Here is a 24,485-nt window from a genome sequence, read left to right on the forward strand (position 1 = left end):
GCCAAATAAGCCTCGGAGCAATGGATCCTATGGGCATAGGCAGGTACTTAGTCCTGCACTGCATTGTACAGAAATGCAAGATTATAGCTCTGTAATGTAACAACAGGGATTTCGCTTTATCACCTAAGAGCAAAGTCCTGTTTTCCTGAACAGAGAGGGAATCAAACAGATGTTTCCTTGGTTCACAGGTTTGGGACTTTTCCAACCAACTGTACATAAAAGCTCCATCTTTTACAGCTTCTTCACCAGGCCGAGTGCCCAAAGTTTGTTCTTCCGTTTTCTTGATCTTTCTGCTTTTAGTGGTATTTCTTTCTCTTCACACACAGTTCCAGCACTCCAATTCAAGTCCTTCATTCTTGAATTAACAGATCAAAGAGCTGCCCTTTGGCTGTATAGCTGGTTACTAGTTCAACCTCTCATGAGACGTTTTTCCAGGTCCCTAATGCTTCAGTCTTCTATTAAGAAATTACTTCTATCGCTCTTTACTGGGTTTAATTATGCACACGAAAAAACACAGTTACCATATCAATTTCAATAAATTTCTTCCTTCAACAGAATTTAGATTTGCTTCAGCAGCCTAATAAGTAATTACCTTGCTAAAGATGTAGGCAAAATATTCAAGAATGTTTGTAGACTGGTAATGGAGAGCAGGAAGGGGACCACCCAGATATCTTTGCACATCTTGAATGGCTCAGCGATCATTCAATGTTCAAATCACTACGACTGGATTCAGACCTTTCCCCCGACAGGCTGCTCTAATGGACCCTGCTTTGAGCAGGGGTTGCACTGATGATCTGTGGAGGTCCCTCCAACCCCAGCCGTCCTACAGCACAGCACCACACAAAACTCAGACAACGAAGGACTCAGCTGTACCTGGCCTTAAGTGCACATGTAGTGGCTCTACCCTGTTTTTACAGTCTCTGGTTTATCAGTGACATAGGAGTATATTCCTTCCTCTTAGCTTCTCCTCTCATGAAGAAAAATCGGCGATTGCAAGAATTTTATTTGGTTGTAAATTTTCATCCTTTGTTGATATTCAAAACTATTTCTCAAGTTATTTCAGCACTCTTTTCTTCCTTAGATTTTTTAATCATTGCTTTTTTAATTCTTTGTTCTAAGTTTCCTGCACATTAACTCACAACCCAGCAGTTCATGCTGAGAAAATCACTCATGAACTACGTACTCTGACTCTTTCCAGATATCTGCAGTCCTTCCCAATTTTTGTGTTTTCTCAAAACCTACAATTCTTTCAACCACTCTTCTAAAATACATGGAAATGTAGCAGCCTCTTTTATTTGATTGCCGAAACAGAAAGACAGTGAAGTGCGAAACTATCCAAAAAGTACCAGTAACAAACACATCAAATATTCATCCCACTCCTACACACTCTTTCATTAATAAGCCAGCCAGGCAGAACCAAGCAGTGTCTCATATGGCCTACAATCTTACCAGGGTTTATACCTGATCTGATGAATATTCATTATATTTTCCAAGCTGCTTGGTCTATTTTAAAATAAAGTACAAAAATTTAATCATAATTTCATCATAATTTAAGACATATCTTGAATATAACTAGATATATCTTTTCGCAATGACTTAAGAAAAAAATCTCACCAATAAAAGACTTGAAAAGCCTGCGAGCTTTAGGTTCTCAGGCCATCAATATCAAAGAATTTTCACAAAGACGAAACTGCAGAGGCAAGCTAAAATATATTTTGCAGTTACTACATGTGAACCAACATGAGAAAGCACAAAGACACATATATAACTTTGGCACATGTAAACTGAAAAAGTACATTCTTATCTTGCCCCAGAAAATGAGAGAAATGGAACTATCTGGTAAAAATTAAATGCTTTAAACTGATTTGAAATCAGCAGGACAAACGTTCACGATAGTTTTAGCACTGCAATTCCCCAGAAATCAAAAGGAAATGCATTGGTTCAGCTTAGCAGAACTTGGCACAGCAAGCAGTTTTGTACTGCTCATTCCAAACACCAGCCCAGGAAATGTTGCGTTTCTAAGTTCCATATGGCTGCATCATAAGTAAGATTACGCAGTTCTTTTACATCTTAGCATTTTATTCTAAGTATTTAATTCTTAGCACATCATGAGTCAGGCTGTAGTCTCTGTGTCTTTTTCTGGGGTTTTGTTTTTCAATCTATCTTTACGGTCTCTATCTATGACATACATCAGTTAGGACTAGATCTAACGCTGCCCTTCCATAGAAGGCTTTCCACTGATTTCAACAGATTTTGGATCAATCTCTTGCTGTCAAGTTTATGAAACGGGAAGTTTTAGAAATTTGCAATTCATAATTAATTGGCAATTGCACTTGGTTTCTGTCAAGCTCAAGTTATTTTCAGTTATGTTAGGATACACACATAAATGTAATCTTTAAATCAATAAAAGACAGACTGGCACACTTTATTCTGGTAGACAAAGCCGGAGTTTTGCACAGGCTCCTACGCTAAGGCAAAGTATGGTAGGCACACAGAAATAGGGCTAACGCACAGCATGACCTGAGCACCTACATGAATTTGCACTCAACTCTTGAGGAGTGTGAGAGCAGACTTCCCACCGAGGCACTGGGAAACACCTGTTGTGGTTTTAAGTACACGATACAAAGATTATTTATGAGGTAAGTAAGCAGCCAGAAGGAATCATGCAACATTTTCCCAGCACAGAGGAAAAATAATTACATGCAGGCTTTCAAGCAAGAGATTGATTAAACACAACAGGAAATTAGAAATGTGCCTCCCTCAAAAATCTGACACAGTAAGAATTGCCTTAGGAGACACAACCGTCTCTTCGCCTTTCAGTACTATGATTATTCTCCTGTCAAATCTAGAAATGGAGGGATAGTCAGACTGCCTATCCAGTGATTCATATTCCCAGCATATGGTAACATTCTTTCATTCAGTACTGATCTCATCATGTAACCTTTGCTGTCTTCAACTAGAGGGCATGGCAAGTAATTCCTTGACTTAATTTAGCCTTATGTAAAGCAGGAAGATTATATGAAAGCAAATTAAAAGTGAGCATAAAAAGCAGGAAAATATGTTTGCTGCTTTGCTTGTTTACTTTATTGGCTTAGCCATAGGGATATGTTGATTCTTCTTTTGTATTGGGATTTATTTTCTCTCTAAAGTACTTTACAAGGTTCACTTGAAAAAGCTCAACAGAAGGAGATTTCAAAAATATGTTAATTGAATGTTGACAGGAATCTCTGTGGACGCCCACAAAAGCAAGATACTCAGGAAATGTCTGTTAAGATCTCCAAATTTGTGCTGGAAAACTAATTTTAATGTCTTATTTCTGGATTTATTTTTATGAATCAATGCCACATCAGCCTTCTATGGCCTTTTATTCCGAACTGTTATGTATGGAGCCCTGCCAGAAAGGAACTCACAGCACTGGCAAGCTGTTGCATGAGTCTGAATTAATGCACGTAAAAACACCGCTTATTGGTTCTCCAGTTTTTAGAAAAGAACTATGAATATAAGTTATAGTCCCCTCTATGTGGCTTTTTTCTTTCTACTTGATTCTCCAAGTTATGCAAAAGCTCTGTTTCATCAGTCTTCCCTTCTTCCCTTCCCTTCACTTCATTAGAGGTGTTTCAGAACAAAAACTGCCTTACCCCGTTGATCGTAAAACTGTAGCCCACCCAGGAGATAGCTGAACCGTCTTCAAACAAACCAGATAGGACAGTGCTAGCAACAGCAGCACAAAACAAACCCAAAGCAGATCAATGTACTGCAAGTCTCCACCCAGCTGTACCGAAAATTGGAGTAGGAGGTTAAATTCTTCTTTATGCACTAGCTGGAACAATTCTTGAGCAAATCTCCACCTGATCTTCTCAGCTACCACACACATTGCCAATAGGAATGCTGCACAATGCACAACAATGCAGAATATAATTTCCACTGTGATCAATACTGAACTGCAAATTAAAGACTTTTTCCATACATTTATATAGCAATCATTAAATGTACTTACTTTGCAAGAATATACTTTTCTTGATAAAGAAGACACGCAAGTATTGGTATACTCTTACTTACCAAAACAGCTCTGTAACAAAATGGGTGTATTTCTCTCTTTGTACAGTAGTTATAACAAAATGTGTCACCCTACTATCATATCACTAATACAGGCTCAGTCTTATCAGATGTTCTATATTCTCAACTTCTAATAATAACACTAGCAGTTTAAGTGATTTACATTCAAAGAGAAGGGGTTCATACTCCAATCTTGTCAAGGGAAGCACAAATATAATACAAGCATCAATTTTAAAAGCATATTCTAATAAGAATAATGGAGTAAGATGCAAAATAAAAGATTTACAAACCCATTACAGATTGTGAATACAGTTCATTTGATAGAGATGCTGGAAAAAAAAAGCAAAGCCCTAACAATTACTATATTGGCTAACAAGAAACTGAAAATCACAATCACAGGGAAGTTTGCCTATGGAAAGACTACGTATTTGGGACCAAACAGTAAGTTGGCAGGAGGAACGAATACTTGCTGACATGACAAAATGTTTTTTGTCAAAGCTCTGGAATCTGTAGCATCACAGCTTGACAGCAAAAGCTCTGCAGGCCTCTATCAAAGCCAAAGGTAATTAAGTGTACTTACATGTACTCCCTGTGTGCAGAATGCACAGCAGCTGCGTTGCTGTAACGCCACAGAACTATCGCTGATGACAAAACATCCAGGGTAGCATCAAACTGAAAGAGACACAGAGTCAATTGTTTCACGGGCCATTAAATGTGCCTTGTACTAACAGTAATGCATTTACCATCCTGCTGTACAGGCACAAAGCAGCTTCAAATAAATCATTTTAATGAAAGCGGGATTTAGATTTATTCAACAGATCTTCACATTTTTGCCATGTATTATTGCACAATGATGCACTTCAGAGCTCAGTCAGTTAATTAAAGGATTAAAACTTTTTATTTGTAATCCATTACCTGCAGAGAAGTTTAAAACAAAAGAAAAAAACCACACCAAGCCTAACACATGATCTGTCACTGTGGGACCATACGAGTTAAAATATTAATATGATCCTTATGCAAAGACTCTAAAAAATGTGTTTGAAAATGCCTGTCAAGCATTCCTTTTTCTTTCAAACAAGTTTTCTACCATAGAGTGTTTTGTTTCAAAGTAAGGAAATATTAACACCAGAAACCAGGCTTGTCCCACTGTAAGAACTTTCATCCTCAAGTCAAACTTTCTGTAGAGCCAATCTAACTTTCAAACTTGAAAGCAAAAGCCAAATTGTTTTAAATTAGGAATTTTTTGCTCTGTCACTAATCGGGAATGTCACAGCAACTACTACGGCAGAAATCTGTCATCCTGAAGTCAACAGGAGTTTTACCATAGACTTCAACAGGAAAAGGGTCACGCAAAGTTCAGAAGGGAACTTCAGAATTTGGCTCGAGTTCAACAACAGAACTGATTAAGCTGAGATTTTGTAGAAAAAAAGCATATCTGGTGGATAATTTCAGTGATGAGATATAATATTGACATTAACACCAGACTTAGTAGTCAGAAACTGAAAAAGTACAATGAAAGTACCTTTACTTTTCTTTCCAAGATATGACTTCAACAATATTTTTCTAAATCCATCATTGACTCTGCACACCTTGTTATGAAGCCACAATAAGAGAAAATACAGTATTTCATGTTCAGAAAAACCCCATTAAAAAAAATGGTAGAGAACATTTAAATTGTATCTATACTTACAGCAAATCCAAACGATGATGCACTGTATCTCATTACGGAGACAGCTAAAGGAAAGAAAATATTATTTAGAATCACTTTAAATCTTTTTTGTATCCTTTCTTCTTCTCTTGTCCAAGAGCTACAGAAGTAGTTTAAACATACAGCCTTAGTTTCACGCAGTTCCAATTAGAATGACCTGACTGACACTTCAGTTTCTACAGGAAAGGCCTTGTGCTGCAAGAAATGGTTGGGGCACTCGAGAGATGCTTTGCTTCAAGAAATGCTTCAAATTCCATCAGATTGGTGATTTCCAAAGAAAAAAGCATTAGCAGGAAAGATTTTTCCCAGCTCCAATTTAGACTGCATACTGCCTCTAAAAAACCAAACAAGACTTTAAAAATGGGCTAACATATAGGAAAAAAAAAAAAATATATATATATATATAATTTTATTCTATGCATCCTAATTCTGTCACCTCAACATGTCCAATTCTAGGAGGTACTGTGCAAGGGAAAATACCTTTCAAGAGGGACCTGGAGCTGGGACTCCACCAAACCGCAGCTCTCAGTACTGAGCAGCTCCAGCCTGTGGAGTGAGCACAGGACTCACCAGAACTGTGCTCCCGGATTAAAGTGCACAGCACTCTAGTTTCAATATTAAGAGGGCTCAGAATAAAGCCTAATAGGATTAATTTCACTGCACTTTCATGAACAGCTATCAGCTAACTTACTAAGAAAAATACATTTTTGTAAAAATAACAGTACTTGAAGTAAAAAACACTCATCAATGACTTTGTCAATCTTAGGCTGACAAACACAATATCTAATTTTCAGTATTCAGTACTCATTAGAACAGTTTGGCAGAACAGAGCCGCTATGGTTTGACTGTTCTTTTCAGTAACAGCAAGCTGCAGTTCTGGGGCACTTATCTGGATAAAAAGAAACTAAAATATTAGAAAAAATAACCCTTTTCTTATTGACCTAAGACTTAGCTGTGGCCATAAGCATCCCAGATATCACAAATATTTGGACTTCAATGCTACAGCTGGCCAAAACAAAAAGTCATCAAGTTCATTTCCAGATTCTCATTTTCTCAAAGTTGAAGAGCATTGAAACAGTTAGTATGGATTTACACCTCTCATTGTTAAATCATGATTTCCCACACTTCACATCCTAGGTGAAAAAAGAGGCTGTATTTCTTGGTCAGACTTGCCAGGCAAGAGCTACACTTGACAAGCTGACACTGGTTTGCAGTGATCTTGCTGCAAATATGAACACTTCACTGCATAATAATATATTGCCTATCAAATTTTTATTGTATGCCTCCTTAAAGGCACACATTTTCAAAAACTGCAGAAGTTGCATCCAAAAAAATATGGGCTTTCACAGGTACACACAAGCTTGCAATGTTCCCGTTGTTACTGCTTTCATATGATGCAGTTCAAAGCCACACTTTTAACTCCTGCTTCTATTTCTAGCCTGCCTCTCTAGTGGAATTAGCTCCTCGGTTTTTACTAAATTGCCAGCTTTTTTCCCCACTCTAATCCAGACTTAAAACAACCTAACTCTTTGGTTCCCTTAAAAATGAATACATAATTTCTACACATGATGTAGATAGATACAGGTGATGCATACAGAAAGCCACACCTTAAGAATGCTTTAGGGGACATATTTGGTATATTTAAAGCATAAGGTCGTCAGCATGAGAACCATCTTTATTTTTATGTATTCTACCACAGCGAATATCCACAGCACTAACACACAATCTGTTTGGCCCGAAGCTATCTAAAACAGTAATCAAAACCAAGTATTAACTAACAGTGTCACAAGTCTGCTTAAACCTTTTTGCTAGCTAATGAATACGAGTGGAGAAAAGACTTTCCAACAACTGGTGACCTATAATACTAACTTGTAGTGGTAAAAGTCCATAATAACAGTAGTAATGACCATTTAAGCACTGGAAAGATACAATTTTATGTTACTTATTTACATGCTGGTTTTCTAAAGGGAGTAACAGCGCATTTGTCTTTCAAAGTCAAATAAAAATGTTAAAAGCACCTTCAGCCCTGACTTAAGCACATTAATACTTCAAGCTGACAAATACAGTCATAAAGCTCAGCAGTAAATCACCCCGGGTTAAATGTGATGTTTGTCCATGAGTCTCGGCTCTGTGGCAGAGAAAACAACTGTAATATTGGCATCCAAAGTACCAGGTCACAGACTGAGCGCATCCTCTACAGACGACTGGCTCCTGTTCCAGGCACTGAAGCTGAAAGGATTTTAGGGAAGTTCTGCTCAGCATCCAAGCACTGGAGACCCCTGGGCAAAGAAATAACCAGTGGTCCTTCTGCCTCCAGTATCACTGCCATGCTCCAGGAGCAACGTATGGAACTGCAAGAATGGATCATAGAGCTTTTGCTGAACCCGCACCTTCCTTCTCAATATACATTTTCAGTTATTCCCAGATAAGCCTCTGATGTAAAAAACCACAAAGATTCCTAATATCCGTATCGAATCAGTACAATGGTGGAAAACAAGCAATGAAGAACAGAGCAGGCAGCTTAAAAATCCTGCAGAGCCATCGTATACATTTAGCAGCTACACTGCCATGACAGTGGGAGCCTACTTTTAGCTTTTTATTGGCTAAATTGGACAGCATTTTATTAGCTCTACAATAAAGCAGATAATCTTAACGCATTTTTCTGACATTTGTAAACAGAACTTGTAACTAGTCAGAAACTAAAAAGAGAGCCAGCACAATAAGCCACAAATCTACCACCGCCCCCGCCTGCACAGCAATATCAGTTTGTCAAGTCTTCCAACCTACAGGTCAGACTTTTTTGTTATTCCTTCGCCCCCTCCAAAGTGATTCCAATTAAAGAAAAATACCCCATTTCCCCATGTATTCTGAAGAAAATTCACTTCCACATGCCTCAGAAAAATCATATGACTAGGGCCCTAACCCTACAAAATCATTCCAATTCAATGCTTCGGTCAACTCGTCTCCCACCAGCCTTTGCCAGGTTTAATCCATTTAAAATGTGTTCCTGGAGTGCTGGGACCCTGCAGTGATTCCTTCTCTATGATGGAAAACCACCCTGGTACCTTTTTGCTTCAAATGCAGGAGGCACAAAATAGGGCAGGGAATTAACTCTGCCTCCAGTTCTCCCAAACAGAATTCTTCGGGATGCGCCTGGCTACAAATGAGAGATGGCACATACAAACAGCTCCTCCATCTGTCATAAAATCTCTTCTTACCTACTCAGGAAAAACTATTTTTAGGAAGCTCCTCTTGACGGGACAATCACTCCATCATGTTCACTTTGAAATTAGCCTTTCTGAAAGACATGTGGACGTCAGCACATAAAATGTCATAGCTTCAAAGCACAAGACCTACACTCAGCAGAAATCAGGTGAGCAATTTTAACATCACTGAAAGTGCTGGGTTTATTTATACATATATTGCCCTGTGTATATCTTGCAGGTTGTACAGAATCACAAACAATAGGAACTGGAAGTTATACTGAATCAGAAGTGAAACTGAAATAGTCTGTTTTCATTGCCCAGTGTTGGTAAAACATCAAAAACTAATGTAACAATAAATATTTAAAAATAAATTAATTCCAAATACAGAAAACCAAATGAGCAATACTTTTTAAAAATCCACCAAAAAAATCCCTCACAACAACAGAAGGCAAAGAACACATGTGACTCTGATAGTGTGAATATTTGTAATGAACTGTACTGACCAGGACCAACAGATACACATATACTTCCCCAGGCACCTTCGCCTCACACAGAAATTTTTGTAGAGCAAATTTTAAGGGTTTTTATGCACATGCCCAAAATTTCTGCAATCAGCACAGCAGCTACAAATGGCTGCTAAACATCCAATATCTCAGCCATGAGTCTGCCAGAAATCTGATTTACACAAGCAGACCCAGTGCTATCCATCACTATCATGTTCCCATATTTCTATCCCAAATTCATCAGCAAAACTGTACTAACCCTATTCATACAAAACCTTCAGCTCATTTTCTCAGTTTATAATTGCATCAACATGGTAAAGACCCTTATTTCTGGGCAACAGCATTACAACGTTATGTATGTATCCACCAAGTAGATGCATAAGTTTAACGTATATTAAACCTGGATCTTGATCTCATTAGAATTTGTGGCTGATTTGTAAATAAGTCCCTAGGGGGTTCATTTTTCCAGCTGTGCACAGCAGAGTATTAATACTGGGAGACTCCTGTCCTTGGGGACACCTCAGCTGTGGGATGTACAGTGTGACTTGGTGAATGGGGCTCTGAACCATCCAGACATCATCTAAATGTGTACAAAAACTACAAACCTAGGATTTACTACTCCTTCCTTCAAAAAGAAAGTGCATCTCACCAAAAGTATTTATCAGCTTTACATTTTCCTTCATTTTTTAAAGGACCGAGATCCTTGATATAAATGAGTGACTCTATCTACTATTTATAATTTACTTCTTCCATAACAACAACAAAAAAAACCAAGGTATCCTAGAAAGCAGATTCAGTCTGGTAACAAATTCTGCTATTGGTAGTGGTAAAGCTTTCCAGGAATATCTTTCTGTCATTGTCTATTACTCGCTTAATATCACATTTTGTTTGTTTGTTTACATCTATTGCAATGGCCAAATCTCAGCAGCTGTAACTTCCATTATTCCATTTACTTCAATGAACTACAACAGTGAAGAGCGATTGAAGATTTCCCTTATTTCTTATTACTGAAACAGTAGCATTTCAGGGTTTTCTGCAAAAGTTTTCCTTTGTGTTTAATGCAAACAATTCTATTCAGTTTGCTGACATGTTAGCAAAACCAATAATTATTGTAATTATCTCTGACTCCAGGATTTTCTATCTTAAATCATCCATTTTTCAATGCTTCCACTTCAGAACTTTTTTAAAACCTATTTTTTGTGGTTCTTGCAAAGAATCAAACACCAGTACTTCCTTAATTCCCTTTGTTTACATGTCTTCTCACCATATTTGTCTTGTGGCTGCATCAGTGCCTCATGATAAAAGATCAGAAGACTTTCATTTCAGGGGTTAAATATTCATGGTACTGGCTTTCACTCACGGATGTATTTTCCTAGACTGATTATTCATTATATCATGGTGCTCACCAATGACAGCAATCTCGAAGAATAGCAGAGCAGTCCAGTCCTAAAACTATTTAGTCTTCTGATTCACTTCTATTTAATTCACTTTCATTTTCACATTTACTACTCTTGCCTCCACTGGTATGACACAAGTGAACAGCAGAGACTGGGCAGCCAAGCAGGACTGAACTATGAAACAATCCTGCTATGAAAAAACAAAGTATAACTTATGAAATGACAAAAAAAAATTCATGTGGAGAAAACAGTGAACCAGCTTTCTCTACAGTACACAGTAGACAGTCCTCAAGAGCATATAAGTAATATAAATACTATAAGTAATACATAAGTAATATAAAAAACCTGTCCAGGATCCCACTGCTTGACACACTCCTGTGCTTCCTTTCCCAGGTGCCAACCTTCTGTTTTCAAACAAGATCATCTCAAAAAAAGAACATAAATAAATCAGAGAAAAAGAAGAGTGGTATTTTTGGTTAGTTTTGGCTTTCCAGGGGGCAGGAATTAAAAGGGGGCCCATATGTTATAGTTCCAGTTGAGCTTTTTTGGGATACTAAATGCATACATTTGCATTTAAGAACAATAAAAGGTCTACTAGAAACATACTAGTATTTTTATTCCGGGTACATGTTGCAAACTCTGTGCAATTGAATATACAGGTGCATAGTTTAATCTGTCATATTTCAAATGGGGTCACTTGAATCACCCAAAATAACTCAGTGCAATGACATTAAAGCACATTGTCTTTTAATGAAACAATGTATTATTGATGCCCCAACTCCAAATATAACAACTGAAATGGCCTAGAATGTTGCAAATGCCTTTAACTGCACATTTACGAGGGAAGCTTTTGCAGCTGATACTTAAATCCACAGGCTTTGTAATTTTGAGCCTTAAAATACCTTGAAAAACCAAAGGAAGCAGAGTTTGACCCTGGACGGGGCCAAGGAACAAGTGCTACCTTGACTAAAAAAGCCACAACCAACCAGAAATGTTGAGTGATACCAGCCATACTCAACAGCTGTTTCTAAAGCCCTGTGGCAAAGATTTAGAACTCTCTGTATCCAAATGAAGGTTATTTTAGATTTAATGACCCAGGAGACTCTCCAAAGGCAACGTTTCTTTTGTGTTACACTGACTGGAGGCAAAGCTAGCAGAGAAGTATTCAAGTCCTGCACAGGATAAAGAATGTATTCTTGGAAGTTTGGCCGGTTGATTAAAAGCAGGTTTTACCTAAGTTAAGACAAAAAGCCAGAAGACCGAGGTGAAGGTTTGTAAATGCTTATTTGAATTAACTGGGTTTCTGGAAGCTTCACAGAGATCCAGCGAACTCATATTTTATACGTGTATCCCCAAATCTGTAACAGCTTGGACTATGTCTAAATGTTTTTACCAGACACGGAAGGTTTTGAATGGTTAATAAAAGTGCTGAAATACTGCCATTATTTCCAGGCTCTAGGAAGCTCCTGTCCTGTGGTCACATACAAAGATGGAGAGATCCTTTCAAAAAGATCATTAAAGAATTGTATTGTATGCAAGCTACAGCTCAGATGTATCGACCCAGAATTTGCACACAAGGATTCAGGCTAACTGCAGCACAAACAACAATAAATAGATGGATATTGTTGGTTGTGCTATGTACTAATGTCTAGATGAAAAAAAATATTTTTAATTAGGTTTTATTTAGAACGTTTAAAAGAACATAATCAGTGAGAACTGCATCCCCTCACCCTGGGCAAGGTTATTTGTCTCCATTACTGTAAAGATGCCTAGTGGTTTAATTTTAAAAAGACGCTTAACTTGAAGTTTCTAAATTTAGACTAAATGAAATATATCAGAAGACTCCAAGTGCCAAATTTCTGAATTCAGTATCTTTTTTTTTTCTTTATTTTCTCCCTATTTTTATGCTACTATTTCAAACTTCACGTTGATTGTATTTTCAATAACTGTGGAACAGCAGGTAGCAAGAGCATTAAAAGAAAAATATCACCAATGCTGCTGTTAAAAAAAAAGAAAAAGGCAAGTCTGGTTTGAAAATACTTCTAAGAAACAAAAATAGTCCAACATCATAAAACTGAATTCTTAGCATGCTACAGAGATTCAAAGCACAGGCCTTATGGTGCATGCAAACGGTATTGCGTTGGTTGATATTTCAGGTTCAAAATCCTCACACCAGCAAAAAAATACAACACAGCTTTAAATACCTGGAACCATACGCCAGTATAACCTCCGCTCCATAGAAATCAGCTGACTGAAGCGCAACATGGAGGATTTAGATCAAGATAGGATTTAGGTAGCTTTCCCATTCATCATATCTCTTTCTAGAAGTATTCCAGCTACCCTGTACCTTAAATATAGTCCTTAAATAAGAAAAAAAAAATAATCTATCTGCGATTTAAGTTTACTCAAGTTGGATTCTTCCTGGTGATGTTTAAACTTTGAGAAAAGAAACATATTTTAGCCATGATAAGCATTTAAAACCAGTCCACAAAAGCACTGGCAAAATCCTCACTTTTCCACATTAACTGTAAGAATGTTTTCTTGGTATCTGCTATCCACAATACAACACAGGTGAATTTTCTAGTTATAAACAAATACAGACCTGCCAGATAATAGTATTTTCACTAGAGTTGCATCTGAACTTCAATATACAAATTTATGATCAAAGGTCATCTTTTCCTAGAATTTCAGTAAAATTTTATGCAGCTCAATGGATGCCGCAATGAATTGCAAAATTCTGCATTTACCATAGAAAGTTTTCCAGATGAATTAAAGGTTGTTGTTTTTTTTTTTTGATGGATTTTAACTTTCTCATTCAGTGTGTGTGTGAAGACAGTTATATTTTTCAAGGTCATTACAGACACATAACTATATTTACAACTACCTCAAAACACAAATCAAACCAAACAATTATAGTAGTCTCCCTATTTTACAAATAAGGAAACAGAACTGGATCAGGTATCTCATGAGGTATTTGAAGATCAGGGATCCAGAAGTTCAACAGCCACAACAACTGGACTCTGGAGAGAAACTATAATTGTTTGAAAAGGCAACTGGGTTGGCACAGTCTCACACATCGTACTGTCTTACTAAGTAGCTTTGTAATAAACCCTTAAATATTCCCTTTTTTTAGTGTTCTTATCTATAAAATGGGACTAAAGTACTTCCACAGTTCAGGATGTTATCCACAGAAAAAGTCATTTTACCATGTGGAAGCATCTAGTAATTCTGCAAAGAGTAACAGCAGGCACCATTAATATCTTACCTATTTGAACAAACTGTTTAGTAATACAATTTGCCTCTTATAACATTTCACATTCTCAAAGCACTGCCTTAACTTAGAAATGTAAAGTTTAGCTACTGAAAATGGTAACCCAATTAGAAATGATCTGAATGATCTTCATGGCATTCCCACAGCCGAGCAGTTGTAACATACTCTGAACTATATCAACAGACCTCTGAAAATCAAAGCAGACTTCCTTTTATACAGAAATATAGCAGTAATTCAGAAGTGTATCAAGTGCTGAAAAAGAATTCATACTGAAAATCATTTTGTATTGCCCTTTAACTTGCATTAGCATAATGCAATTACAATTATTGAAACTGATGTGACTACTGCACCCCCATCAATTAGGTACTACAAGCTCATTTCTGTCCTGCTGAAACCTCTAGAACACAAATGCAGTGAGACCCATGAAAGCAAAGGTGACTATTTTAAGCATCCTTTGCCTTAGATACCTTGGAAAGGTTCTGAATTTGGAACACAGAAAAATGAATCCACACAAAATTGTCAGTTGGACACCCAGTAATGAAGACACCAAAAATAATTATGAGAAAGAGCTGTGGAAAACTACATTCAGATTCAGGTAACTGAGACCATATAGACAGGTTGGTACTTAAAAAAAAAATAAATTAAAAAAAATATTTCTAGTATAACAATTTAGCTGTGTGTCTATTTTTTTGGAAAAATCACACAAAGGCAGCAGAAAATCTGTCAGAAGGAATGAAAGTAAAGTAAGATTGGTATTTTTGTCTGGTTCCTCCCTTAACTAACAGGTGGTTAAATCCTGCAATTCTGTTCATACGGAGGATAAACAGAATTAGAATAAATTCTCTGCACATACCCATTTGTGATTTAGAAATCTAAGGCTGCTACCCTGTCTGGAGTGCATCCGTGAGTGACCTGGGCTCGGTGGATCCTGGGACGAGGAATGGCCACTGGACCCTGGAAGCTGGAGGGCACAGAGCGTGATCTGCCGCAGACGTGCCTCACACCATAGTAGCGCTGGCTGCTTCTCTGCAAACAACTTCTCTATACACGGGTCGGTGCCTTCCCCAGCACTTCCTACCCTGTGACTAAAGGCACAATTGAGTCCCTCCGTCACCAATGGGAACAACACAAGAGACGAGCAACATAATGCAAAGGTAGACAGGTTTTCCTTATCGTAATAAATGAGATTTTTTAAAAAAATATAAAAGGAGGCTTATACTCATTTCTCTACGTATGGCTTTCCTGAACATGCCAAGAATGGAATGTGGTATGTGAAGACAAGGCCAGAAGAAATTCACACTCATGACATTTAGTCTCATTAAATGTTTGTTCTCTGAGCATTTTAATGACACTAGAAATATGAAAACCAAGGAAGATTTGAACTGAAAAGCTTTAGTCATTGAAAAATAATTAGTCATCTTCACAGCTTTTTTCATCATTCCTATCAATTTCAGAGACAAGACACATATCACGGTAACCCTCATTTTAATTAGATGGCTAGTGAGCTACTCCAGAACCAAAACAAGCTGCCAAATACCATGAAGCAGGCTGCCAGAATATAGCACAATACTACAGAGATTTCCTTTTCACAAAGTGAGATTAAGATTGCAAACCATCCCAGACACTTCAGTGAATTAGTGAAGAACCTTTAAATCCTGGATTTACAGACACATTTAAAAAACAGACTTCCAATTTAAAGTTGCTTTTTGGTGTAAAAAGCTATTAGGAAGATTCTTTTATTCACAGAAAGTAATTAAATAGTCCAGGTAACTGCAAATAAAATGTACTGATAAATAAGGGAGAAAATTACAAGCTTATATATGGCTATTCACTGTAAGTGAATTGACGAACCTACTGATTTCCACATGAGTCAATGGGTCTCTGAGGGACAAAGGAGGTTTGTTCATAAAATAAAGGATGAAACTAGGATCTTATATGTATAAAGTCATTTTTTGAGTCCTCCAAGCAGAGAGGAAATAACGTTTGCTGATTGCTTCTTAACGAAGGCCATTTTGCAAGCCCAAAAGAGAAGGAAGCCATGCACGTATAAATCTTTAAGATAGGCACTCCCTACAGCTCTGATTCTAAAAAAGCAATCCACTCTTTATTTCAGCATTATCTTCAGTGGAAGGCATGTTGGTTCATTCTTTTATAATAATTTTACTCTTTTCTATTCCCCAAATACACTTTAAAGTGTACAAGTCCAGAAGATTCTTTCTTTGCTGGACCTTCTTTGCCCATGCTTTTTTAACTAAAACATACCTCACGTGTCTTCTTAGCAGGATTTCAACTCAGCAACTAAAAGACAGCAGACTCTTGCTTTATTTATCATACATCTGCTGGAATGTAAAGAAATCTTAAAGTTTGAACTGGATTATTAATGCTCCTTTAATACAGATCACCAAACAATGAAAATTCACCCTTCTTACACTAATTTAATTAAACATCCAAATTCGGAACACAGACAATTCTGCTGAATACATCAAAGATCAGGAAGTGAAAAAAAAAAAAATAAACAAACCTTCTAAAGAGAGAATGTGTCTCTGTGTGATGTGTCTCTGTTTAATTTAACTGTAGGAAGGAATCTCAAGTCCTTCAGACAAATCTCTTCCTCAGGTAACATGCTCACCTGAGCAATCTCTTGCTAAGGGCCGCAGTGAAGAATGTCGCCATCAGTCCCACTTTGAAGTTGTAATACAGAGATTCTCTGCTAGGAAGGATGACACTGACACACAAAATAGCACTGCGGTCAGGTTTAGTATACAACTCGAGAACAAACCTGATATATTCAGTTAGCTGTGGGTTCTAAGTCATTAAGTAAAAATTGCAATGAAGTATGAGTCTTAATCACAAATTTCCTTTGTTCTGGGGTTTTTAATTAAGCTTTGGTAGTAGCTGTTTAATGCAATAATTCTAAATAAGTCTTCCTGGAAACTTGTAACGCTGATTTACTAACAAAAACATTTCTTAACTATTACAGTTTTCTTCCCATTGCAGAGTCTTGACAACAGGCAGCAGCAGGAAATCCTACTCAGCAATTCACAAGACCAGGAAGATTGTAACAGCTTCCCTGAAGGATGCAAAGTTCTAAAACTAAAAGAAAAATCAGGAAATGATTGACATACCATACTACTTTGCATTTGTCCATTTTTGGAGTAATTGCCTTGACATGTCTACTGCTAATTCTGATCAGAAAACTTCCAATCCTGTCTCTATGAGATGAGATGAATTTATGCAGACAAAAAATATTTCAGGTAGCATCAGAATAAAATGTGATGATAAGACAGGAGGATATTCACAGCTGTACATTGCTATTTACAACATGCAATCGTGTCACTAAAACTGTAACTGCATCAATTACTGTTTGTGTTCCATGCACAACTACTCCAAGGGGGAAGCTCTTGAAAACCATTAGAAACACATTCCCAGGATAAAACCCCTTATGTCAAGCACCACAGACATACACAGGGCTTTTGCTGTCGCTTTTTTTTTTTCCTGTTATACATGCTTATTATTAGCATGAAACAACATCAAAACTAAGAAAACTGTCTACATTTCAGTACACAGAGAATGTTTTAAGCAGAGCTGGCTGCTACCTGACTTGCAATCAAAATTACTTTCCACTGGAAGACCCTGAGCACCAACAATCCATGGAGTCATCGAAAATTATGAGCACGGTCTATGAAAACCCAGGCTCGAGTTTTCTATCAGTAGCAGTTCTAAAAATGGAGCTAACTTTAAAAGGGTTAGCATATCTTCTACAATCACGACACCAACAGTTCTAAAAAGTTTTATTTGCAATATATATTTTTGAAAACGTTGCTTCACATCATCTAAAATGCAAAACCACACACACATTTTTAACATTCTTAGATCCTCGTCTGCTCTGCTTTTAGGGATCAGTCATTCTCTGGCTCCATGCAAAAAGTAACCATGCTTTTTCTTTTATTTGTAAATCACATTGAGAAAACTCACTTATTCACAAAATGAGAAACCTAGAATTACTAATACCAGAATTCTAGACTTGTAGTTTAAAAAAATCATAGAATCATTTTGGTTGGAAGAGACCCTTAAGATCGTTGAGTCCAACCATAAAATCCAGTGGTCTGAATTTGTAGTCCCCAATCCCAATCCCTAAATCTGAGATTAATTTACTAGAACTGGTAGGTAGGTGTTGCAATGGCTGAGAATTGTATCACTACTGTAGCATTTCATGTTGGCCAAAGAGGTTTTGCTCACTATTCCCACTGTGCCAGACTTACTGCTTCCCTTCCCTGGTGAGGAAAGGCGCTGAACTTCTTGGCCTGATGCACCAATACGGCTTCAGCTTGACTCCCTCAATGACGCCAACACCGCAGCCCCATGTGATTTCAGCTGCCTGCTGCAGAAAAGATGTTCCTTTTGCAAAGCCTTCCAAGCCAAAATAGGTATTTCATATTCAACCACAGCTCAAACAATGTTAACTTATTCACTGCTTTTGATGACATCTCAGCCTCCCCCACCAGATAAGACACTATTTAAAGTTTACAAGTTATTGTATCGTTTTTTCCCCTGTATTGCTCTTGCTCATCCTTCCAGCTGGGCTAGTGGTCAGAGCCATATCAGGATGTTAAATATGATTCACAGTAAACAGAAGAGAAATTGCAGGAAGTTCATTCAGCCGCTTTAAGAGAAAATCAAGAATTAAATCAGCAGTGTAAAACTAAAGTAAATGATCTGAAATCAATGTGCAAAACCATAGGATTTAGATACCTTTGTAGCAGTGTTATAGAAGAGCCTAAGAAATATTTCCCTATACTCCCAAGCAGGTCCACTCTCAAGTCCAAAGATGTTATTGCAACATTCAAAACAAGTAGAGTATATTCCTACATTAAATAATACCATATGACAAAAGTATGTCACCTTTGGAAAGTAGAAAGAGCGTGCTACTATTTATTGACTGTGCAAAGAAAATTACAGTGAGTTCTGGAGTACTATAAATTCACCTCGCAGTCTATTTTATGGTAACTTCATTGTATACATAAGAGATAAGAGTCCAGACTTTTTGGACTGTGTAAATTTACATCATGTTCTTCAGATATGCTTATTTATGCTACTTGATTATTTAGCCTTTGTATAACTGACTGTGTTCCTAGCAGCCTAAATTTACAAATTTCCCATTTTGAAGTGTGGTAAGGAAGCCTGAAAATTTCCATGGAAATTATTGAGATAACTTGATCAATGACACTGCCAGATAAAAGAATACTTACAATTGAAAATATTATTTTGCAAATACATTTTTGAAATGCAGGAAAGACAATATCCTTTCTTCAAATAAGAATTTGCAACAGCTTCTCAAATATCTTAATAATGTAACTTCCTTCTGCACACTAGATTTCATAAAATAGCTTGCCATATACCTCCTCATTCTACCAAAGAATAAAATAAAAGGTGATTAAAAGGAACGGCCAGGGAAAAAAACATTAATTCAGAGCTGGAGCTGAGGCTGCTCTGGGTAGGATGTCAACAGAACAGCTGCTTCAGATGGGAACCATGAGATTAGTCAAGTACATACGTAAAGTCTTGAAAGGGCTTTAGAACAATTCCGACATTTCTTCTGCAGCAAGGAGTGTATCCTTGTACGTGACAGGAGGTGATCATCCTGTACTTCTGTAGTTATAGACAGATAGACCTAATACTGTTTGTAAAGCAGATTTGCAGTAAGTTAAGGCAAATAAAATCTCTGTGCCAGAAAGCCCTTATGATACAGAAGCCAACTTTTATGCTATACATCTATTTATAGGCTCATCATTTCAAAGAAAGTCATTATTTATTTCTGGCCTTCTTAGCATCTTTCATATATATATGACATAAAAAAAAAAGTCATGGTCCAGGATCAGTCATCAAGGAGACTACAATAAGCCCACTCTCTTTGCTGGGGCACACGGTACCACACCATATGTTGAATTATCAGCCACAAGACTGTACAAAAGATCCAAGAGGCATCTTGGGGCACAACACTGCCAGCCATGTTATCCAAAGGTCTGGCATCCATTTCTGACACATCTTCAGCTGTTGCCATGACAACACTGACATCTCCCCATGCTGCAAAGTGCTCTTAGTTTGAATATTGTATAAGTGAACATAAATCTTTCATATATCTTATGCAGCTATTGTTTGTGCAATGGGGGCAGTATTCCTCTACTCAGTTTTATTAGAGGAATAAATATTATACAGATCAGTCATACTGTTATTCACTGAACACTGAAAAATTTCAACAGCCCAACCCAGCATAACATTAATATATATAACACAAAGCAGTATAGAAAGGGTTACTGTATCTCGAGTGTTTCAACAGATTTTCTGTCCTGAAAAGAACGAGGTGTGTTGAAAAATGAGACCTCCATGATAACTAATTTACCACATGGAAACTTAAACTAGCTCAAGTAAAAGAACTTTTTAAAATGCTTCGATTTTCTAAGTGAACATTTTGTGAAGGTTTCAGATTGTTTCCAGTTAATAGGCCTATGAAGACATTCATGTAGGCATTATAATGTAAAACTGGCACCTAGTTCTTATGCTGTTATCACTTTACATAACTGCTTTTGATTCAGTTGGTCACCTTCTAGGGGGTTGACCCCTGTCTTTGCAGACAGAGCTGATAATTTCCACCCAGATTGGTACAAAACAAGGATGAGTTTTGCTAGTATTAAATATCTTCTGGGACTGGGAATGAACATACTGCACCAGGCACTGTAACACTAGGGCCAGTGTGTTTCACCTACCCAAATAAATCCACATCCTTCAGTTCCTTTGCCCACAATAGGTATCAGCCTCTTGTGTGAGCAAACTGCTCTGTGCCCTTCTTTCCGTACAGAGAGTAATGCTTCATAACATATCTGTAGATTTTTCTATTACTTATATACAGATATTCCAGAATAAGATGACATGGGGAGCAGGGTATTTTTGTTTGCAAACACACAGCAATGCTCTAATGACCTATAAGAAAATGCAATAAATAAGACCAGACTCATCTTTAATCACTCCCTGCATTCTCTTATAGGCAGGCAGATATACAGATAGATATTTCATCTTCTCGTTTTTCTTTTAGGCTCACTTTTTGTGGCTGCTGCAGCATTTAAATAGAGTTAATCAGTTCCCTCCAGAGCAAAGGCAAGTACTATAAACAGAGCTGCATGGCTCAAGGGGTGCTCAGCAAATGTGTTCAATCAACACTTGCTCCTTCTGGAATAAAGAGGATGTGCCTCTGCATCACATTTAGCCCTTGTCTACTGTTTGAATAGCGTGGCAGTCTCTGTCTACGCCCTAATATGATTTAGATTGAGGGTAAAAGGGCATGGGGTTAATGCTAAAACTGTATTGCAATGCCCAATTTTCATCTAATGAGGATTCTCTAATTTACATCTGAAAACCTGTACCTACTGCAAACGTGCCAGTTACAAAAGAAGGCGTGTGCAGGGCTGGAGCTGGTGAGAAGGCAGATATAAATGACTCTGTTAGGACTCTTGTTCTGTATAAGCATGTTAATTATTATCACTGGAATAAAGATTTTATTAAGGAAATGAATAAAATCTTGAATTGCAATATTATCCTTTTTTTCTGATTAAATATAATTTAAAATAGCAAGCTTCAAGCATAGCACTTGCTGGCACAGGAGATGGTCCTGCTTCAAAAGGTGATAGCTATAGTCATTTAGTCATAATATGCATTAAAGAAAGGACCCTTATGAATGTCACCAATAAATAAGTATCAAATAGTAATCCCTATTCTGTAAATCCCCACAGAAACTGGCAAATTCAGCCACATTTAACATCTCATTTAAAACTGGCAACATTACTCTAATTCTCATAAGTAACATTCTCTCATTATTTTAGTAGATTATAGGTTCATTATGAAAAGATTTGGAGCTTTCCTGACCTATTGCTTTACACCCCTGAAATCCATTAGGAGGGTCATTGTTGCACACAGACATATAGGTTCCTTTCATCTCTGAAGCCAAGTTGTGTGACTCCAATTTACTATTAATTAGATAATATTTCAGAGGATTATTTGCTAATTATCCTCAGGAGGATTTCAGCATATCAAAAAATACACAGAAACAAAACACAAAGCAAGACTTTTCCAAGAAACCTGGCAAGCTCTATGGAATGCAGCCTGTGAATACCCCACAGACGCTTGGGGATCCTTCAGCCACGACACTCCAGATATAACAACCTACTTGTGGTAACTGCTCCTGGGCAACAGGGTACCCATGGTCTATTATACTTCAGAACTACCCAACACCAGGCAGGGCTTGAAAATAAAATTATTTTAGTAAAAAGCATGTTTAAGCAACTACTTGACAGATTTGGAAACAGCACAAAAAATAAGAGTGATATCTAATACTTATGTGTCATGTGTTAGCTATGGGAATTTCCTTCTTTTTCATTCTGCTAGCAGAGCTGAAGACAGACACAGAGGGCGATTTTTGCACTTATAATGACCAAGGACCAATTTTTAGATGAAGCAAGTTTTCCCAAATAGATATGTTTGCTTGGGTGAGAAACTTCCCTTGTAAATCACCCTACTAAGAACTCCTGAATTCCTCCCTTTTTCATGTAACGTTTAATTCTGACAGCAAAATCCAATCACAAAATATTTACAACTTCCTTACTAATGAAACACTATTTGTGGTAGCTGTACTTTTAGCTATACAATGGTGCTTTTGAAACATGTAGCCTTTTCTGCCAGACCTAAAAAATATTATTAAAAGTAATATTAGCATGTGGTTTATTAATAATATATTCATATGATGCAAACATGGTTCTTTTTGCCAGAACAGTTCAAGTCTCAGTACATAACATGTATTTTGAGAATCACTTCTCACACAACACTGTTCATGACACTATGAAGTGCACCTTACTGTTTGCTTTTGATTGAAACTGTCTGTAATGGATTAATTCAAATTTGAGGATTCTGATATATTTGGACAAGGTTATAGCATTACCACAATTTCCAGGATGTGAAGGGCATGAATTTCTATACAGTCTTGCTGCCTATATTCTTTTTGCAATACCACATAAATAAATGTACTAAGATGACTCCATATACTGGTTAAATGAGCTAAACAAGAAATGTTGAATGGTTGCTTCCATTAGAGCTGAACATATGGTAGTAAATAAGCACTCTCAGACAGTATCTGCTTGAAGAAATCCTCTTTTTTCAGCCTTGCAATTATAACTATCCATGCTTTAGAGACCTTCTTTCACAGTCCTTCTCAAAAGTTAAACCACAGTTGCCCGATACTCGTGATCAGCTGACTTAAAAGCTGGGTTCTGGGTTTTAAGTTACTACATGTCCACCAAATGCTACAGAGATTGCACCTAACACCAGTAAATCTTTCCCAAACTGCTACTCGATTGACAAATTAGACAGCTGTAACCAGAAAGGATGAAATAGGAGGAGAGAGCTGTCAGACTTATCCTAGCAGTAGCAGAGTTTTATTCCTTCGCCTCCTCTCAGCTAACCAAAATACGGCACAGAGTTTTGGCTGCTGCTGCCCTTGACTGTTCAGACTGGCTGCTGCCACATCCTCCTCCGTTATTTCCAAGGCACAGCAATGCCCGTTCTGTTCCAGGATCTCCTACACCCAAAATTTGAGCAACAAGGTGAAGTCACATGACTCGCAACTGAGATAAGCAACATGATACCTCAGCCAACACACTGGCAACCAGAAAAATGATGGATCAATGCTGGCAGCTGCAGACCACAGCCTTGTTTGCTGCTGAGTCAAGCATTTGCAGCACGTTTGACAGCCATAGACACAGCCAAGTGTATTTAAGTTCCAGTAGCACAGAAGCATCCTGCCAGGAACTCCAGAGCCACAAAAATCCTAACGAAGATATCATCTAAGCCTCCAAGTACTTACTGGATGTGAACTCTGGTCACTAAAGTCACGAGAGCTACTCAGAGAAAGTCAAGCATTGCTTATGCAGTTGTAGAACTTGGGTGCCTTGGGTACATCAGAAATTTAAAAAAAAAAAAAAGAAAATTGTGTACATGTCTATATGTGAAAAAAGCATCTACCTCTTTTGGTGATTCAAAGGAAAGGTAAAAATCCTTACCTATAATAGATTCACAAATATTTCATATGCTACATTTCCCGTGTGCTGATGTCTTGAGCTACTGTAGATTGAGTATAGCCAAGAAGATAAATAATACTGTCCTGTGGAATTTGTATATAACATTCTCCTGCTGAGACAACAAGAATATTTTTTAGTTCGATACAAAGGAAAGGAAAAAAAAAAAGTATGACCTGCTCAACTAGATCTGATGGTTTACCAGTAAAGAAGACTTTCTTAGAGC

At 37.4% G+C, this 24,485-nt stretch overlaps 1 protein-coding gene across 1 annotated transcript in view; it reads right to left on the reverse strand.

Moving 5' to 3' along the window:
• TMEM163 (transmembrane protein 163) overlaps positions 1-24,485 on the reverse strand; it is a gene marked incomplete at its 5' end in the record, with an annotated part of 93,049 nt that overhangs the window by 34,512 nt on the left and 34,052 nt on the right. The window contains 2 exons of the mRNA XM_082056169.1: positions 4,637-4,728; positions 5,747-5,790. Coding sequence (XP_081912295.1) covers positions 4,637-4,728; positions 5,747-5,790 — 136 coding nt within the window. The remainder of the gene's footprint in view (positions 1-4,636; positions 4,729-5,746; positions 5,791-24,485) is intronic.

The sequence above is a fragment of the Streptopelia decaocto genome (assembly GCF_964273445.1).
Source record: "Streptopelia decaocto genome assembly, chromosome: 6".
Lineage (NCBI taxonomy): Eukaryota > Metazoa > Chordata > Aves > Columbiformes > Columbidae > Streptopelia > Streptopelia decaocto.